A 20533-nucleotide genomic window follows, 5' to 3' on the forward strand; every position below is an offset into this window, starting at 1 on the left:
AGGAGCATGGACACAGTCTATGTTATATGGGACAAACTACAGGGAGAAACTGCCTCAGAGCCGTTTGTGAGAGGAAGAGAGAGGAATTTCCCATCTGTCTGTTTCTGTGTCTCTCCCTCTTTTTGGATATTTTAGGATTTTAATGTCCTTCACATATTCAACATAAAATACTGACCATGGATAAACAATAGGGGGAAAGACTCCTAAGCAAAGATCTTCCAGAACTCACAGCATCATTCTGGTCAGACAGTATAAAGAGAACAAAGGATGAGGAGGTTTAACAGAGAATTTTAGTTCAATGGCTTACCTAATTAAAAAAAATTTTTTTTAAATTTATTCTTGAGAGAGAGACAGAGAGAGACAGAGCACGAGTGGGAGAGGCGCAGAGAGAGAGGGAGACACAGAATCCAAAGCAGGCTCCAGGCTCCAAGCTGTCAGCACAGAGCCTGACACAGGGCTCAAACTCACGAGCTGTGAGATCATGACCTGAGCCAAAGTCAGACACTCAACTGACTGGGTCACCCAGGAGCCCCTCAATGGCTTACCTAAAACATAAAGAACCAACTATCCAACCTTCTTTTCTACCCATTGGAAGGAAAGCAAGAGTGAATTGGAGAACTTCTAAATCATTTCTGTGAAGCAGCTTAAAAGTTGCAGGGCAGGGTGAGGGCCACAACTGTTACTAATGTAATGTTATGCACAATGTCAGGGACTCTGAGAACTGTATTCTTATAAATGCATAAAGATATAAACTATTTGGTATTAAAACAGATTTTGCTATATAAACATATGTCACTTTTATCTCTTTATCAGAATAACAGGATAAAGAAAGATCCCCAGTTTGCCCTTTAGCTTAGAACCCCTAAACTACTCACCACACAGTCAGTGTAAACTTGAATTAACAGATGTAGAACCCAGGAGACCCCACTATGTCATTTTGGAAAGGATCAAGATTCGGTACCCAGAGGACCCCATTCACCCTGCTGTGTCTTTGTGTGTCTCCAGAAGCAATTAACTGCAATTTGCATAATTAAGTCCACAGACAAGTTTGAATACTGGGATCCAGTTAGAAAAAGTAGCAACAACGATACCATAAACAAACACACACACACACACACAAAAGGAAAAGACAACATAAACTAGATTTTGTTAGCAAAGCAAGAGGAAAATTCTTTTAAATGTTTCCAGTTCAAGTCAGAATTAAGGTGTCTGTTAAGTCTCACCAGCTTTGCAGAGCTGTGAATGTTTTGCTGTTGTTCTTTGAAAAAAAGAATCCATAATAAAATTTCCATTCAAGAAAAATACCATGTTTGTTAACTTATTGTAGCCATTCCCAAGTAGCTTTAAATTTTGTAGCTTCTTCAAGCGCAGAGTATATATTGGTTAAGTTGTGTTCACAGCTGTAGTAGAAATAAAGTAAGGGAGCACCATTTCTAGAGTCTATGGCTAAAGGTTCAGAGTAGGGAATGTTCACATTTGAAAGCTATGTCCTAAATTAGCAGCAGTATTTGGAGGCTTTGTAAAATATGGACTTTGCTACAGGTTCAATCCCTAGACTGCAGGAAATTAGGATATTGCTTCCATAGGAATGTACATAAATGGGGGGTGGGGTGGGGAAGTGAAAGCTAAGAGTTTTTAATATTATCAGCTTTAGTATTTCTATGATTGTGTTTAAAATTGACACAAGATTCTGTTTGTAAAGTTATTCTTTACTTCTCTAGAGACTCTTGGGGAAGTGATGATTGCCTTGATATAAGTCACTTTCCTTTTGATTATCATTTTCAACAAAAATTTATGTTGGAATATGAACTTACTGTTGAAGCTGTCCTCACAATTACATTATTATCATGTGGTTAGAAATGTATATCTGAGATAAACTTATTAAGTAATTAAACCTATTAACTGTTAATAGTGAAAAAAAAAAAATGTGTTCATAGCTGATGCATCTCCAAAGAATTTTTCACGAAGGCTGCCAGGTTCTGAACATCTTCTTTCCTGTCAGCATTATACAGAGAGGCTGGATGCCTCCCACAGACCCACACCCTTTCAAGGAGATCACATTGAGTTCAAGAGCTTTAGTGAGTAATCTTTTTTTCCTAAAGCATCGTCTCCTTTGGCATTGCCAATGCAGAATGGAATATTCATCTTGCTTCTATTCTGGGATCCACTGGATATACATAGAATCCTTGAGACTTATCAATAATATCATAAATCATTTGTGCTTTGATGGAGCTGAACTTCTCCACGGCTGTTCTTAATCACTCCAGGACCAAGCCTATGACACAGATGCCGAAACACACAAGGGTGTTGGGTGTGGAAATCACACCAAACTAGGAAACATCCACCAGCCTGGATAGGAAGTTTGAGGGCACGCAGCAAACCAGCACTGCTCCCTGGACATCAGAAATCAAGGCAAACTCTACTCTGTGCATGGTCTCGTTGGGGCAGCGATGTACACAGGAGGTTCAATGGGCTTGGATCTGGAATGTTCGCATAACTCCCAAGCTTAGGATAGGCAATATTCACATTCCTAAACTTTTAGGCTTCTTTTGCTGCCTTAGCTAACCAAGCTCCTGTCATCTCGTAGGTAGCACACCTCTCTGACCAATCAGGTTTAAGAGGACAGCAGTGAACTGGCCTTGACATGCCTCTTTGCACAGAAATAATTTTGTAGTTGTCTGGAACAACTGACAATTTCCACACAAGATTTTCTGTGTTGTTATTAATCTTAGCAGAGGCTGATGGCCTGTGGCTCATTTCAAGAACACTAGTGCCAATTCCAATTGTACTCTAATAATTCTTCTTGTATCTCTAAAAACACTGAGTACAGCAGCTTGGTGGCTGGGGCAAAACTGACCACATGCCTGGGGCAGTCCACTAAGCATCTGATCCACTGGGCGAGTTGGCTGGAGGCCACAGATCACCCGGCGGTGCGTCTCTCTCCTTGCTCTTATTTCCCTTTTGTCAGAGTTCTCTCCTCCAGAGTTGACTCCTCTTTCATTCCAGATCGCATCATCCAGCCCCTTTGGTAGCTGCTCCAGAAGTCCGTTCCCTTCTCTGTGACATGTGGCATTTGATTCAAGTCTGAAAGGGGAGGAAAAAGCCAGAAACTTGAGGCAAGTTATTGCACTGAATGTTCAGTGGCAGCCTTGAGAGAGCCTGGCAATGATTGATTTATGCCCCAGATGGCATAACTGTGAAGACCCAAGTGACATTGGTTGGCAGCAGTGGCAGCTGAGACCCGTGCTTTTTATTGCCACCCCCCCGCCCCCCAAATTAGCAGTGCTGCCTGCACAAGATAAGCCTCTTTGACTGATGGGCTGCATGTAACAGCAACTGTCTAATTAATTTAAGCAAAAAGAATGTTTTGAAAAGTTAAGAGAAAGAAGAAGTGAAGGATAGAAGAAGGGGAGGCTGGGGAACCAGTTTGAGAAACTGCCCAAAGTTTTCTTCTACTAGTGCTGCTGAAAAAACTCACCATGATCATTGTAACTTGGCTTGCAATCAATCATTCTGCTCAAGATTTAAATTCCCAGGTCAGGCAAGCCTTGGTCAAATGCCTACTCTCTTGGTGTGATAAGGACTCTCCCAAGGACCAGGATATAAACAGCTGAGAGAGAAACCTCCAAAAGCAAAGCTGGGTCCTATTAGAAAGGTCAAAGTGAAGCTGTGTTGTTTAACAAAAAGGTACATTATAATTCATTCCTATGGCTATTCAGTATCCAAATAATTGTTTGCATATGTATACTTTCAAAAACACTGCTAGCAAAATGCAGTTACTCTTTATAAAAAATTCTCATCCCTTCCAGAGAAGGAGAGAACTCAATGTCTCATTACTTACTGCATCAAAATCTAAGTCAGGGATGTCTCGGTCGTGTAAATTTCTGCTCTTGCTCCAGCTCAACTGTCTTAGATCAAGTCCCTAGAAGCAGAGCCCTGGTCAGGAATTCTTGTGCCAGTGACTCACTGGAGGAATGTTCTCAGGTGAAAGGAAGCCAGGGAAGCAAGCAAAGGAATCATGAGTGAAGCCATGATTTGGTCGCAACTGGAGATTAGTGTCAGCTTGATCCCACAGAGTTCTGGAGGCTGAATTGTACACAAAATTGGTGCCAGTTTGAAACACAGGTATGAATCAATAATCTAGATAAAGCTACCTGATCTACCAGATGAAGGCTCCAAGCCAACTGAGGCTACCTCCACCTAGAACTTATGGTTTGATTGTATTTGCCTTACTTTTCTTGCCTTTTACCTCTTGATTTCTAGGGCTCTCAAATTCCCATATGCCCTCTTTCTCTATACGTTCCCATTCCCATTGATGGTAGAAAAAAACCACATAAACTTGCCAAATTAAATGCAAGTTGAGGTCTTTTCCAGTTTTAAATGGTCTAATTTAAGGGAAATAATTATTCAGTTAAAGATCAGACCCCTTATTAGGGATTTTTTTTTTTTTTCTAAACAGTCTTTTACCTCTACCTTTCCAAGACCTCCCAGAGGTCTTCTGGGTGCCAAGGGTATAAGGTGTTCTGATAATAGGAGTAAAGAGCCTTTAGCATCAAGTGGTCTCTGCTCAAGCTGTGTAGGTTTGTTTGGGATCTTCTGGTGTCTGAATTCAGTTACCACTGAATGGACCGAAGCTAGTCTTAGCTGGTTTCTCAGCACTCGGCTTAGCTTTCTTCTTGACTAACTTGATCTCATCTTGGCTTTCATCATGAATATTGACAAACCTTTGAAATTCTGCTGTCTCCATCCACCCCCTGACTAGGCTATCTTCCTTACAGCCTCGGATATGCAGTAACCTTCCTCTTCACCGTGATGACCCCATGGCAAGCCCATTAGCACTCAACTGTCCCTTTTATGCCATATGGGCATCAAAGGGAATACTGTGGAGTGTGTGCAAATCTCAGGGTTTCTCTGTCCCAAAACATGATTGCCTCAGTTTCTGCTCTGCTTTACAAGCCCATGTAGTCATGGGGACACTTTGCAGGGCTCCAAATAGAAGTGAGGTTTAAGCCTTCTCTTTCAGCTTCCTAGTCAACCTACCTGGAGTTCCTGCTTCCACTAATCATCCTCTACTGGAGGAACCCTAGGGAGGTTTCTGAAGGACCTAGCTGGTACTTTCTATTCTGTTCCTGCCTAATCTCTTTACTATCTAAATGACTTTTGCTCTGATGAACAGCTGTCATATGCCACGCTCCCCCTCCCCCCCCCCCCAAACCCCCCCAGCCTTGGCCGGACCCCACAGACACTTTTGTTCTAAGTGAACTGGCCCTTCCCTTCCAGGAAGCCTATTCCTTAATGATAGGAGGACTTCAAGGAAGAAGGGGGAAAAGGGAGATAGGATGACTGAAAGAAAATATTTCTGAAAGGATTCTGGAAGGTTTATAGTTTTGGTGACATACTTTTTCTCTCATAACTACAGGTGTGGGGGTTACAGGTCTGAGTTTGGGGTAGCAGGGGGCAGTGGGAGGAGCACGGATTCTGGGCAGAAAATGAGGTGAAGACTAGGAAAGTTTGAGGTCACAGGAGAGCTGGTCTATCAGTTAACCACAAGCTTGTTGCTAGTGCCTGTTACTCGTTTGGCAAATGGGAACCCAAGCCTACAAAGCATTTACATCCTAGATTTTCCAACGTCCTTGACTCAAATTAGCTCCCCATTTTAAATACAGACAGATGTGAAATGTTTAATTTTCTAGGTATTCTTTTTTTCCCTGAGGTCGGATTTCTTCCCTGACTGGAAGTGCTGAAGCCTGGTTTGGGCAAATGATGGCCAGCTGTGTACACAAGCGGCATCTGCTAAGAGGTGAAAGGGATAGAATTTTGGGTTAACACAATGGGATTTCTCTAGTTTTAATTCTACAGTGTGTCCCATCTGCTTGTGAATGTGTACACCTATATGTACAAACACACATTGGTTTCTGCTTTCCTAAGCACATCTTTTTTTTTTTTTTTCCCCCTAGTAGATGGTTACTGAACGGTCTCTCCAAATAAATGGTTTCTAACCACTGCATCCTTAGGGCCCACCGCTGTACCTGTATACGTTGGCAACTAAATACAGTTAATGAAAAGGTATGGAAGCATTACTATATATTGCTGTATTACACTGGTCTTTAAACTGTTCAGTTTGTTAAATATTGCAGATTCCTGGTACCTCTCTCTGGACATTGTGATTCAGTGGAACTGAGGTGTGGGGGTCTAGATATTTTTAACCAGCACCATTGGCGATTTTAAAGGTGGTCCTAGGAACAGTTTGAGAAATACTGATTAAGCTTTTTGTAAGTTCAATGCCTCCATGAAGAAACAGTTCATTTCATCTCTAACTTGCCAGCAATAGGCAAACCTTGCTAATAGGAGATGCAAAATAGATTTATGATGGATTTAATTTACATTTAGCCATCATCAAGACTGAATCCCTTTCCAAAAAAAATCCAAAATCCAAAAAAAGCATTAGACACTTAAAATCCTACTTTGTCAACAAAAACATTTTCATTGGCCTGTAAGAGAAAATTCAAAATGTCCCTTTAGTAGCAAGCTTCACATTCCATGTTTGTGGAACAGTGATTCCATTTTGAGCACAAACAGAAGACACTGTAAACAAACCACTAAAATGATTAAGAGAAATATTGCCATGTTCATTTCCCTCTTCAGTCTCTAAGCATTCCAGTAGTTATCAGTGATCAAAGATTTAGAACTACTAGATCGTTCAACAAAATTGAAATATTTTACATTACAGTCTCATTTTAAAGGCAAAATTTGAATGGCAGGGAAAGGTTTTAAGACCTTCATTCCTGAAAAACTTTGGTGCAAGCTACATGATTTCCAACGTTTGCTGGCATTTTGGTAGTAACTTTCAAAACGTTAAGTTGAAAACATTTTAGGAATCTCTTAACGTTTAAATTTTTAAAGCTTTAACAAATCAGCGTATTTACTAGTCACTTATAAAATTGGTTCAACGTTCCATTTAAGGGAATTTTAAGCTTCATGTTTACTTCCGATAAATTTCTCAACCTAACTCAATTTCTAGCCCATATTCCAACACCATTTACAAATAGTGGCAACACAAAAGACCTCTCCCTTCCCAAGTGGTAGGTACATCCAACTTTCCAATGGCAGATATTCTCTCATCTAATTTTTTGGTAGGTTTATAGGTTCAAGGTCATAATTCTTTGTAAAAGGCAAGTTAAAACCCTTTCACACTAATAATCCAGGAGTAACTTTTGAACGACCAATGAGTGCTCTGAAAGCCAGTGTTCTCCTCCTCCAGTAAGACTAACAATTTGACTAAGTAGCACCTGTTTATTTTTCTGTAGGGGAAAGGCTCATTTCAACAGAAGGTTGTACTACCCTAAACAACTCCGCATCAATCAGCCATACTTAAAATACACAAGGGGGATGCTTAAGTAACACCCATGTGGCAATACAGCCTAATTTCTCCTTTTGGGAAACTACACATGTAGCATTCAGTAGTTTTAAATGTTTTGACACACTTATTTCAGTTATCAAGGGAACACTCAATTCCTCTCCAAACTAAAAAAGGAATGAAATTCTGCCTTTAAATGATGCTTGCATGCATGTACTACTTAATGTATACTCCAGAAAACCCCCCTACTTCATCTATATGTCCAAGTCTTTTTTCCTAAACCTATAAAAGCAGAATTCCATCCTTGATTGTTCTCTGTAGACTTGAACTGTTCTCATACTTTCTAGACAGTTGGAGGTTAATAGAAATTTTTAGAAATTTATGAGCCAGGAACCATACATAGTTAAGGCAGTTGTTACATTATCTGTCAGCATTTTCAATCATCAAACTAGAGCTATTTTAAAGATAAAAACCTAAGAAATCCAAAATTTCTCGTAGGCAGTGTTGAGAATAGCAAGATCTGTACAACTGGATAATCGTGACTCAGCTCTCATTATGCTAGACTCCCCCTTTTAACAAATTAAGAGCTTAATCACTGGGATTTTATATTTACCACCCCTGCCAGACTTCATTTATAAATGCTAGAAACACACTTCACACAAAAAAAATATAATTTAAGATTACTGTATTTCCTTACAAGAGGAACGTTTGAACAAATTTTACAGGTAGTCAATCAACCCTTGTTCAAATTGGGCACACATCAAATCTAGCATTATGGGAGTTTTATTTATTTGGAAGTGAACTTTTAACTATCAATACAAATGCCAAGATACTACACAAAACATCCACAGGAACTTTTTTCATCGTTTTTTTTTTTTTGAATTGTTCACAAACATTTCCTACATAATCCAACATACAACAGAGAAATGGTACATCTTTTTCCTTCAGTTTGCATACAATGGAAAAACAAGAATATATATATATTTTACAAAGTTTAACTAATAGACACTAGCAGGCTGACAGTTTGTCTATAGGTGAGAAATTATCTAATAAAAAATAATAAGAATTTATTTAGCATCAGTCACTTCCATAACCAAGTATTATTCTGATTAATAAAACTTGTTGCCATTAGGCTTCTGGCATATATTTAAACCATTACTGAATTTGTAGTATTGCTCCCCACCTCGGTTCTCCTTCACAATTACTAACATAGAAAACTGTTGCAGAGTAGGGGCAAGCATTTGCAAAAACAAACAAAAAATCCCCAGCTTATTATAAGCATGAATGTGTATGACAAAATTTCTTTCCAAGCAATGGACTTTCAAATCATCAAGAAATCACCAGAATGGAATTTGCCAAGATATTATGCCTATGTCCAAGAAGAGATGCATTTATTTATATCCAACAGAGGAGCTGAAAATCAAACTTAGTGTTTAGTTTGGGGTGGGTTTGGGAATCCAGCCATTTGAAAAATGACTGTCTTAAAAAAAATGACCACCAAAAATAGGTTCACTAAATTTATTTTAAAAATCATAAAACGTTTCTTACAAAAGAGCATTACATTCTGCACACTGCTCTGAATAGATGCCAGGGACATATGGACTATTATTGTTACTTTTCCTCCCTGTCCCACCCCCCAAAATGTTACAGTGACCACAAAGCAAAGTGTTCACAATAATTACATGGGGGGAATATTTTTCCTTTAAACCACCAACAATGAACAAAAATTAAAATTCACTCACTCTGCTGCTGTTTCAAAATTTCAATGTTAGTTTTTGCACGCCCTTCCCCCCCCCACCCTGTTTGTAAGGAACTAAAACATTACATCTGGTGAACAGCAAAGATTTCACTACACCTCAAATGCAGAACACCTATGAAGCAGAGGAATGTTGGCTTTTTAAACAGAAGCAGATAAAAAAAAAAAGATGCAGGACTCCTTCAGTTCTTCACTAGTCTTAGAAAAACTTTCCAGAATACTGCTTCACACTATAAAAAAGAAAAAATATCTTGCATTAGAATCCTTCAACATCTGCATACTGCTTCACACTATAAAAGAAAAGAAAAAAAAGTACGAATTAGAATTTTTGTTCGTAACATCTTAATCAACATTAAGACAATTTCAATGCTAAATTAAAATGATAAACATGTCCATTACAATTAGAAGAATTAAAACATTAGCAATTACAAAATTAGAGCAATGTAAAATTCAAGAAAAATGATTAATAGTAAATCAGACATTAGTAGAGCAGAATTAGGAAAATGAAATTAAAAGTTGTTAATATTTGGTAGAGAAGACAAAGAAATGCCAGTAAGGTGTGAAATGCTGCGTTTTACAGCACCAATCATTTGTCCTGTAGAGGCATGGCCTGTGCCATATGGCAGACTGTGATTTGTTGTCGATTTAGTTATCTACAAACAACAAAATCACTAGTCTTCCACACAGAACTAGACCAACATCCACTGAATCTTCTACATTTTCTACAGGCTCTGTATAATTTATAACAAGTGGTTTTGGCAGCAGTTTTCACCAGAGAAATGAGAAGTTTGCTTGGTTAAGGCTTCTTCCAGCAAGATTAGTATTGAATGTCTTCGTTTTTAGTAAGAAAGCAGAAGAAAATTAAAGCAAAGCTATTAGAATGTTTAGAAGTTAGGTCCCCAAAAGGTTGAGACACCATGGCTTCTAAAAGAAAAATCAATTGAGAAGAAGGCTTTTTAAAGTTTTAGTATGTATAGGCTAGCACAAAGCTAAACTCAAACTGACCTGTTCTGCAGCAAATACTGTGCATTCTGTATCTGGTCCTGTGTTCCTGTAATGGTAATGATCCGATCTTCAGACCCTTCTAAAGGTTCATCAATTTTGATCGAAGCTCCTGACTCATGACGGATTTGTTTAATCCGCTGACCACCTTTGCCAATAATAGATCCAGCCAACTGAAAAGATTTTAAAAACAAGTGTTTATGATATACTTTCAAAGTAACCATATTACCTGTATTTTCAATGAGTATCAAGAGTACTAACTTTGCACAGTTTATTCTAAGATTACTTAAGGTCCTCTAACCAATCAAGGTTTGAATTATAATGTTATTTACACAGCACACATCAACACTTCCTTTAATAAACAAATCAAGGGCTTCAAAACCCTCAGCTTTTAAAAACAGTGCAAGACTCAAGCCGGAGAAAGACACCTCACTAAAGTCTGTAAAACACAATTTTAATCCTAAAATACAGTATTTTTATTAAGACCTTTTATTAAAACAGGAAACTAAAGAAAAAGACTCATTAAACGTTCCTTGTTAACATTACAAGAATGTAAGAATTCAAAGAATACTCACATCTTTGGGAATAGTTACTTGTGTAGTAATAATAGGTCCACCAAGATCACCGTATGAGCCACGACCCCCTGCATAGGAATAATCTGATTTAAATAATGAGCATCAAGTTCATTTAGAAAGCATGAAATAATGTTTTGATTTCACAAAGGAAAAAACTTACCATATCCGGAGCCACCCTAAAAATGGAAAGAAAAAATAAAAAATTACTTTGCCTTCAAAACTACCCTTCAGGTATTTTAATATTCCTAAAATCTTAGTTTAGGAAACTAGAGTCCTCCCATATTCTCCCTAGGTTTTAGAAGACAATCCTTGGGGAAGAAAACACTTCAGGTACATAACACAAAAACAAACACATTACAGGAGGGAAAAACACTTACTGGCAAGGAGGTAAACATTTTAAGTTATTATTGACATGAATGCAAACACCCATGATACTCAACCTGTGGTTCATATGCCATTTGCCATTCTGATGGGCTCCATGTATCTATTGCAGAGTCCCAAGTTTCATCAGCACTGAAACCAACCTGTGTCAGAGATAGACCTTGTTAACATAACCTGGACTATATATTTCAGCCATTTTATAAGGTTCACTTCTATTTCACTTCACTCAAATATTTATCAGCACCAATCATACATTGTGGGGAAACAAAAATGGCTCAAAAAAGTCTTAATATTTCAACAAACAACTGACAGTGATTTAACTAGTTATCTACCAAGTCCACTGGTAAAGCAAGCTTTTCAATTAACAATCATCTTCAACAAATTGTCAACTACTTGACTTTAAAACCCTTTACAGGCCCTCACATATACACTGATGATAAATGAAGAGTTCTTACCATGCCGTCATAGCGGTCTCCAGGTCTTCCTCTTCTGTCATAGGCCATTAGATCTCTGCAAGCACAGTACGTGTTGTAATCTCAGTTTGTTTACATGTCACACACAACAAAAATCTATCTACCTATCAAATGTAGCCGGTTTTAAGTTAACTGTGTGGATGTAATAAACTTACCCTCCTCTAGGTGGCGGTGGAGGAGGAAGAGGAAGATTCCGAGCTCTGCTACCACCCCGGCCACCTCGTCCAGGAGGCGGTGGAGGAGGTCCTCGACGAGGGCTCATGTCGTCATAATCTCTTCTAGATGGAGGCATAGGACGCCCACCCCGACCAGGAGGCATTCTATCAAAACCGCCTCTCCCCCGCATGGGAAATCCCACAGGACGTCCACGGCGGTCATCAAACATCATTGTAAAACCACCATAATCGTAGGTTTCATCGTAAAAATTGGGATCGTAAGGCTGTGCACGTCCTTTGATGGGAGACTAAAACAAAAATGTAGCAACGTTAGAGAAAAGAACAAGGAAAAGAGACTTGTTTCATACTAAATGTTAACAAGCCAAACATTTCAAGTCCCTTATTTCTCCTGGGAGGTACTTGGGACAGGAGAAAGCAATCAGGCAAAAGGTTAATAGTAGGAAAGAAAGTATTTTAAAAAAAGGCAGTATTTTTGGTGAGTCTGAAAATTTTACTGGCTTGTGGGGGAAGAAGCAGCAGCCTTTTACCCTCAGATCTCAAGAAAGAGAACACAAAATCCCACCCACACATTTCACAATGGGGTCTTTAAAGGAAAAAAAAAACCAAACATCTCAAGGGCTGAAGGATCAGTATCCTGGGTAAGCCTCTAACTCATGCTGAAGGACGTCAGTTGGGAAGCTATGCAACGTAGTACTAGTACTATAAAAACTACTTGAAGAATCAAAAATTATTAAAATTCTCACCAATAATCAAATAACCACCATCTCAAAAAACTTTTAAATTAAAATATCCAAAAAACAAGAAAACCCCAACGGGTAAAGGCATAAGACGAAAGCCATTTGTCTAAACATTGTGACACTACTTTAGAATAAAAATCTATTTGTTGCATAGAATTGAATGTAAATGAAGTACCTCCGAAATAAGATCAAGGATGATCTTGATGCACTCTACAACCCTATCAGGTTTTCCTCCAATAAGAACGACTCTGTCAGTGGAATGAGGACAGCATTCCTGGAAAAGCTTGATTGTTGTCTGTGTGTTCTGTAATAAGTATATAATAAAGGGAAGCATTAATTAGAAGACATTTAAAAATACATGAAATACACCCAAAAAAAAAAAAAAAAAAAAAAAAAAAAAAAAAAAAAAAAAAAAAAATCCTAGGTTCAGAGAAATTTACATTCATATTCAGTACCACCCCCCCCCCCCAACCTGACCATATAAAAACCCTGTTAAATAGCTCTAGGACCTTGCCAGTGTATAAAAATTTTGGCAAAAAACTCGCCCAAGCATGTCCAGGCTGTTGTATTTTAAAAGCAAACTACATGAACAAAGAAGTGATAAGGAATCTTAGGGAGGAAGGTCAAGTGGGTGAAGGAGAGAAGTCCACTGATCCAACTGTGTATGAACAGCTATTCTCTAGTAATACAGTAGGAGAAGAAAACAAACAGTGCCTTTACCTCTCGAAGTTCTTTGATTTTAGCACCTTTGACCCCAATAATGCCTCCTGCCAGACTCTGATGAATCAACAGTCTCAACTCGCAGTCAAAGTCGCTTCCTTTATAGTGTTGGTACTGCAGAGGGAGAGTTATAAGATTTTAGTCCCAAATCAAAGAATCCCCAATACACACTTATCTGCTATAAGCATGACAATATACTGTTGCAGTGAGCAACCTGAATTTATATTTCAATAACTTTACCAGTTATGTGCTTATTATCCTCAATAGCCAGGCCCAAAAAGGACATTCTGCACCACCTTAAAAAACTATTTTATTTTCAGGTCCTGCAACACCATACCCACACTGCAGCCATTTAGCATGTCGCTGTTACCACAAAATTATTATTAACATTCAAATAACACCATAATAAAAATGACTGCAAAGCACTTTGCAAATGTAGTTAATTCCCACTGCAGCATGGAGCAGGGTCAACAGTGAGTTGTAAGACCATTCATTTCTCTTGTTTTTAAGCCTTTTTCTATAGAGACGGGATAAGTACACTATGTTAAAAATAAAATTGATCCTATGGGCCAGGCTCCATACTTCAGTGGGGTTCAATGGCACTATGACATACATTTAAGCATTCCACAGCATCAGATTCGAGCGGGAGCTGGCTGGTTGCAGTGGGTGATGGCAACTGCAGGCCCTGAAAGTAGAAAAATAAGAGTAATAGGTTAAGTGTCTAGTGTGATCAGGCTATTGTCGCATATATTGGTAAAGCTACTACAACATATTTCATATCTATACCATTAAACTCTTAAGAATCAAAGAGTAACTTTTTTTCTATATATCCAATAAACACATGAATATATAAAGTTAAAAAATCTAACACAGTCCCCACAATCAATATTCTACCTTAAAAAACACCTCTTCTAGGACTAGAGCCCATAAAATATATGCTACACCCAATATGCAAGACCACAGGTAGTTCGTATTTACTTTGGAGTGGCCAGACTACATTTTTTTTTTCCAGATTACATTTTAAAACACACACATGGAATAGTAACCATGCACATTATGTAGCAGTTTATGTGTCGCTGCTACAAACTGTCACAGTCACTGTCTCTCCACCTCCCCTATTAAGCCCCAATAAAACATTTTAAATATTCCCCCCTCAATTGCCAAATACATTAAAAAAAAGAGAGCCTACCTCTTCCAAGGTAGGGATGATTTTCTTCAGAATTTCTCCAATTGTTTCAATATCAGCACTGATACTCAATATGCTGTCAAACATCACAAATACCAGATAGTACAAAAAAGGTGGAAAAGAAAAAATGAGTTTTGTGTTCATCATCAGTAGTCATACAAACTTTCACAGAGAAGTAACATACAATTAATCTCCCCATTTAAAGTAGCCTATTTATAGGTTTTTCACATGCATTTTGTTTTATGCCCAATACAGACATGATAACAATATTAGGAGACTTGCAGAGAGACAGAGAGAATGGGCTCTTGGAAGGGCTCAGATTAAGTGGGCAATAAATTGACCAGAACTGAAGCAGAGTTGAATATTTATGTTCCCCGCCACCACTAAGTTAATTAAGGATACCCTCGCTGTTACATTGGTAAAACTGGCACACCTTCTCTTAGGCAAAAGTGGGGGAATATGCAAGTGGTGAACATTATATCTGGAGTAAGGTTATGGATACCAGTTAGAAATTAGATCACTAATGGGCTCTGCAAGAAAACAAATACAAATGCGAGACAAAACAAAGACAACACAAATGAGAAGTGAAGGAAAGTGAACCAGAGTTAGCATTTCATCAGAAAAAATTATGAACAGGCAATGTTGGGAAGCAAGGTGGGCCACAAAGACAGAGCGAGAGACTATTTTGGTAACAATTTGATTTACAATGCAGCAAATATGCAACACTTGAAGCTGTGCTCCTTCCATCGAAATAAAATTAGTGGATCGTTTGGGTGGGCAACTCACGGTAAAAGTTCAGTGACAAAAAGACTTAATGGGGAAAATAAGACAGAAACTTGAAAAACAATACACCGTCTAAAGGGGATACTATTTAATTATATAAAAGGCAGGTAATAAAATACATTTCTCTCTTTCTAATCAGGCAGTGAGGCATAAACTGTTGGGACATACCGCTCGGGGCCACTGCTGTCTGGGACTGAAACACTGGCATTGTACTGCATTGGTCATTGGCGTTCGTGGATGTTGGCATTGGGCATGGGCATTCAATCAGAAGTTGTCAAGTATGGTACCCGTTTGGCAACGAGCACATTTTTGGGCATAGCCAACCAGGGTTTTCACATGGGCGTTCAGGGGCGGATGGGCCAACGTCATGGTGGGCAACGCAGGGGTAAGTCGATCCAGTACATGGGCAACGGAGATATATGGCCAAAAAAACAAGGAGAGGGAAAAGGGGGAAAAGCAATAAATTTTAATTTAATACAAACTATACTCATACTCTCAATTAATGAAACAAGCTTAAGTTGTTCTGAAGACTAACACAATAATGGACTTCTCTAAATCTGACTGTGGCTTAACATTTAAGGACCTTAAATGATGGTACTAGCTATTTTTTTTTTCTTTTTAACAAACGATGTTTCAGTAGCAGGCTGGCTCATGAGGGTAGACACAAAACCTGTCATGACTCAGTTTACTAAAATTCTTGAGGAAATGGGGAAATTGATAACCCAGATAATTATATAGAACATCTGGATTAAGAGGAGAGAGGTTTGTAAAAGACAAAACAAAAATTCCCACACCACCAAAAACCCTATCTCTTAAAAGACCAGTTTGGTTTCCTGGAGGTTTAAAACGCATTCCTAGATCCTAGCAGGCAAGTTTGTAAAATTTAAAACAAATTTTCAAGTTCAGTTTACAGGAGGAACATACAAAGATCTGCGACCAAGAGAGAAATGAAATACTATCAAATAAGTATTCAACACAAAGTTATTATTTGCCTCAACTTTAGCAAAGAAACATTAAGAGTGTGTACACTATGAGAAAAAAATTTAGGAATTTTGGTGTAGCCAAGTCCTATAAATATGCTCGCTTCTGGTGATACCAACATTTAATGTGTCTAATCACAAGAGTCAACCCACTATAAAATATGAAGACTCAAACAAATCACTGGCATTGACAAATGGTTTCCCAATTTAAGATTAAGCGTCTATTCTTTACCCATATTTAAATCATGCAACCTCAACATTAATCTCTTTGTGCTCCATGTGCAAGCTGTTAAACAGATGGACGATTAAAAAATAAAAATTTCGGAGTTTAATCAGCCACCTGCAATGGTTTTTGTAATACTGTAATTGATTCACACACGGTAACTAGTGCAATTAAGGGTTTTTACACTGTCGTTATTTCTAATTAAAATGTTATCTTGAAGTGAATAATTTGGTGTAAAGTTATCAGAAAGGGAAGAGGTTTAATACAGATCCCCCCTCCCCAAACTCAATCTGTGCTTTGTTAAATCAGGAATGGCAAACCTTGAAATCAACTATGTATTCAATTATTACAAATGGCTTGTATCTAGACTATTGAATGATTTCTATGATGCAAATCTTTAAATTCCTACAAACACATAAATTGAAGCTGCTTGTGTAGTTTAAACTCTTTAATACTTACGTCTGTACGGAGAGCCTTAATATTCTTGCCTCCTTTTCCAATCACTGCCCCAGCATTCTGGAGAAGATATAAACACAAGAAATTTACTTTCCCTTATATTAACAGATTTTCCTATGCTTTTAAACTGCAACCAAACCCTTCCACCCCCCAAAACAAAAACCCTAACAAAACTCTAACCTCCCCTTTTTGGTTACAGAGCTGAAAATCTATCTGGGTATCAAAATCAAAATCATGAAGATAAAAAAAAAAAAAAAAAAAAAAAAAAAAAAAAAAATCGAGTCTCTATTGAGTTTTGGGGATGAAAACACCAAGACAGCTTTGCAGTATTAAGCATGTCAAAAATACAGAGTGTGAAAATTATGTACTGATTACCTTTATGGTATCATTCTGAAAAAGGTAATTTAAATACACTAGGTACCTTCACATTGTGATGTGATAATGCCCATCAAGTCAACTGCCAACTAGGATATTTTCCCCACAATGCAATCAAGGTATAATCTTTAATCCATTAATGCTTTAATCATCACCTATACCCTTTCTCCTACTTTTACTCATAGCGTCACTGTATTAAGGGCTTTCATTTTAATTGTCATCCAAATAACACGGTTTACCAATCTGTTTAAAAAGAGCCACACACATCTTTTACATTCCTTAATCTGTAAGGCTCAGGATGCTTCCCAGAGGGCCAAACCAGAACTTATTTTAATTTCTACTTTAGTAAGAACTACTTTAAGATTTTCAAGAGTAAAATTTATACCTTGCTCTGAAGCAGAATGCGTAGTTCAACCATCTCATCAGTGTTTCTAGATCTTTTAAAAGCTTGCTCCTCTTCCATATCTTCTGCAGGGCGTTTACCTAGAAATTAACAGTTCAGATGTCAAAGAAAGCACCAGTTATCAACAAGAAAAAGCCCCTTTAATCCAATTACATTTTAGTTTTAACCCACAGGACAGAGAAAGCAACTCCGTTCTGTTTGGAGATTTGTTGCTAACTGAAAAGGCCAAAGCCGCTCAGATTCTAACTTTTAATTATGAATCAAAGCACATTCCCTTCCAAAAAACTCTTTCTAAACACAAAACAATGAAAGGGACAAAATAATTCAAAGGATTAAAAGTTGTAAAACGCAAAGAAAAATATTTTTTGTTGTCTTTATCTTAAGTTTACCGTCAACAACGCAAAAGACAGTTGTATATAGTTCCTAAGTAGAAAACTGACAGGGATGTCACACTAAACCGTTCTAAAAAATGAAACAGAATAGAAAACACAAAAATTGCTAAAAATGCGTTCTCACCAAATTCACCATTGGTTTCAGTGTTGGGGAAGGTTTCCTCTGGCTGTTCAGTTTCCATTTTCTTGAATTAAATGGACACACCAATCTGTTGAAAAATAAAGAGGCTAGTACATTTGGTTTATTGGAAAGTAAGCTTTGTGTCTCGCTAAATAAAAGAAAAGGCAAAGAAATGACTCTGCTTCTAGAACGTACCAGGTATTATATATCCTTGCAGAGCAGAACTGAAGTGTTCTGGGCGGGACCAACTGACACCCTAGTGCTGCAGTAGCCTATAAAAACCAACATAAATCAGTTTTGCTTTTTGGTTGCTCATTACTAAATACTAATGAACAGTGATCTGAATACAAATAAACTAAAGAGCTCTTTCTAAAACTTGTTTTAGGGTCTTACACTCTCAAGTGAGTGTAAGCCTTAGGAAAAAAAAGTAACCAAAGGACTCTGGTTTTTTCGCAAAAGGGAAACCACAAATTTTTAGCCATTGGACTGAGTCCCACCACAGCAACTAATGGTTTTATACAGTAAATACAGAAACGACGAAAGACCTGTAATAAGCTCAGAGTCTCAATTTTGTCCCCAAAGGTATAAATTTATAGGTACACAAAATTGATTATACTGGAATTTTAAGTTGCTCGTGGGTCTCTTCCCATTGCCGACTTGAAAGGGCATTCTCTGAACTCTAAAGTTTACAAGCGAAGGCAAATTCAAGCTGTGTCCAACAATCAGGTCAATGTACCGGAAAATTAAATCTTAAAAAAAAAAAAACCTTACAGGGAGCAGACCCAAACCGCCAGCACTGCTCGATTACTCAAATACAGCTAATGGAACCCCAGAACGCTAATACTGGCCCCATAGAAATAGTTGAAGTTAGGTTAAAACTCTCTGCACCCTAACAATTATTCCTTTAATGTCAGCGTGATAGGACCGCAAGGCGCCTTTCACCAGCCCTCACAGGACTAGCAGAAATAGTCAAGTGGCTTCTGCCAGACAGCCTAAAGCTAAAACTCGAGGATACGTTTTATGCCTCCCATTCTTTCATAACATTTGTCGATAAGCTTCTCTTTTAACGACTAACTGAAACGCTATCCTTACGGCCCATCCTTCAGCTAAGCGTTGGAGTATGCTGGAAAATTTAGATAAAAACGTTGCCGCGGTTCATCGTTCAAGTCTTTCAGTCACCATTCCTCAGACCGTGAAAGCCACTAATTACGGGCGCGACTAGCCGAACGCAAACATGCTCCCCCCCCCGCCGCCCCGCACGATACCGGGGATCCGCAACGGCCGAGTAACAGGAGTTGAATAAGCCGTAGGCGAGACCAGAAGCGCCGCGCCGCTCCTCACCCGGACCCGACAGGAAATGGCGGCCCGCGTAATGGCGACTACGTGCTACTAGGCGGAGCCGAGCGCGGACCCCCTCCCCCACCCACCACGCGGTCCCGAGATCTCATCCCCCGCACCCTCCCCCCACCGCGGGAGAGACAAAGCAACGGAGGCAGCCTCGACCGTTCCATCTCCCCCGCTCCAGCTCCAAGCCTGGGGCCGGGAGGGCCGAAGTGCGGGGGGCCCACACAAAGAGAGTGGCGGCATTCTCCACCGCCCTCGGGTCCCGCCCGCCGGCCGCTTCTTCCTATACAAGATGCCTGATTTCAAGCCTGCAAAACTACAGATCATCCTACAGGCGCTTGCCTCGCAATTCCCCCCCCCCCCCCCCCCCCCCCCCCCCGCAGCCTCTAGCACCACGACGCGGACTGCGGATACACGCTCAGGGAAATGGCGGAGGTGGGGGGGAGGGGAAAGCGGGCAACGTTCCCTTCTGAGAAGCGGCCAACCACCAAGCAGCCCCCAAACGCCTCCCTCAAGCAGCAAACTTGGTCTCCGATCCTCGCCCCCACGCACCGTTCGCCCTGCCCCGTTCCTCACCGCGCGAGGCCGCCGTCCCTGTACCGCCGCGCCGCCTCAGCCGGTCACAGCTAGACAGAGAACGAGCGCAGGCCCCCTCCGCCTTCCCCCGCCTCCCCGCGCTCTCCTACCCCGCCGCCGAGCCCAATTGGTTGCCCGGGCTTCAGCGGTGGCGCGAGGGCAAAGCGATTGGCTCAAGGCCGCGTCAATCAAGGCGCCGAAGGAGGCGACGCCACGCCTCGCGCCGGCGCCTCCCTTCAGGTTGTGAGGCCGCTAAGGGCCCGAGAAAAGCCGGGCTTGGGAGAAGTCAACGCAATCTTTAGGGAGGCCAAACCCCTGCCTGAATCTATAATACCCTAGCGCCGAAAACCCCAATTACCTATAGGCCGCAAAAAAGCGGGACGTAGGCAAGACGTCGAGGTTGCAGCAGCAGAGAAACAGGGAATAATGGCGTCTGCAGTGCTTTCGCCTGGAGCGCCCTCCTCCTTTCTCGTTCGCGCACTCACTAGAGGCAGAGGAGGAGGGGGGGGGGGAACCT

The 20533-nt window shown here is 39.8% G+C and overlaps 1 protein-coding gene and 1 pseudogene across 10 annotated transcripts; both read right to left on the bottom strand.

Annotated features, from left to right (window-relative positions):
• Positions 1-1929: 1929 nt before the first annotated feature.
• LOC122204534 lies at positions 1930-4747 on the bottom strand (annotated as a pseudogene).
• Positions 4748-8124: 3377 nt separating this feature from the next.
• HNRNPK (heterogeneous nuclear ribonucleoprotein K) lies at positions 8125-20515 on the bottom strand. Of its 10 annotated transcripts, none has more exons than XM_042913370.1 (17): positions 20375-20515; positions 18292-18368; positions 18100-18184; positions 17566-17663; positions 16809-16865; positions 15315-15358; positions 14367-14439; positions 13791-13862; positions 13178-13291; positions 12633-12761; positions 11700-12007; positions 11527-11581; positions 11131-11214; positions 10851-10866; positions 10691-10773; positions 10119-10288; positions 8125-9403 (listed from the first exon to the last, which is right to left on the bottom strand). In XM_042913370.1, the coding sequence occupies exons 3-17, from the start codon at positions 18155-18157 to the stop codon at positions 9370-9372; spliced, it is 1395 nt and encodes a 464-aa protein (XP_042769304.1). In that variant the 5' UTR covers positions 18158-18184; positions 18292-18368; positions 20375-20515; the 3' UTR covers positions 8125-9369. The 10 variants fall into 10 exon arrangements, with proteins under 10 accessions (XP_042769304.1, XP_042769311.1, XP_042769303.1 ...); XM_042913377.1 differs by lacking the exon at positions 20375-20515 and adding an exon at positions 20017-20104 and having other exon boundaries at positions 8125-9343; XM_042913369.1 differs by lacking the exon at positions 20375-20515 and adding an exon at positions 20017-20104.
• Positions 20516-20533: the final 18 nt, after the last annotated feature.

This window comes from Panthera leo, chromosome D4 (assembly GCF_018350215.1).
Source record: "Panthera leo isolate Ple1 chromosome D4, P.leo_Ple1_pat1.1, whole genome shotgun sequence".
NCBI classification, from domain to species: Eukaryota; Metazoa; Chordata; class Mammalia; order Carnivora; family Felidae; genus Panthera; species Panthera leo.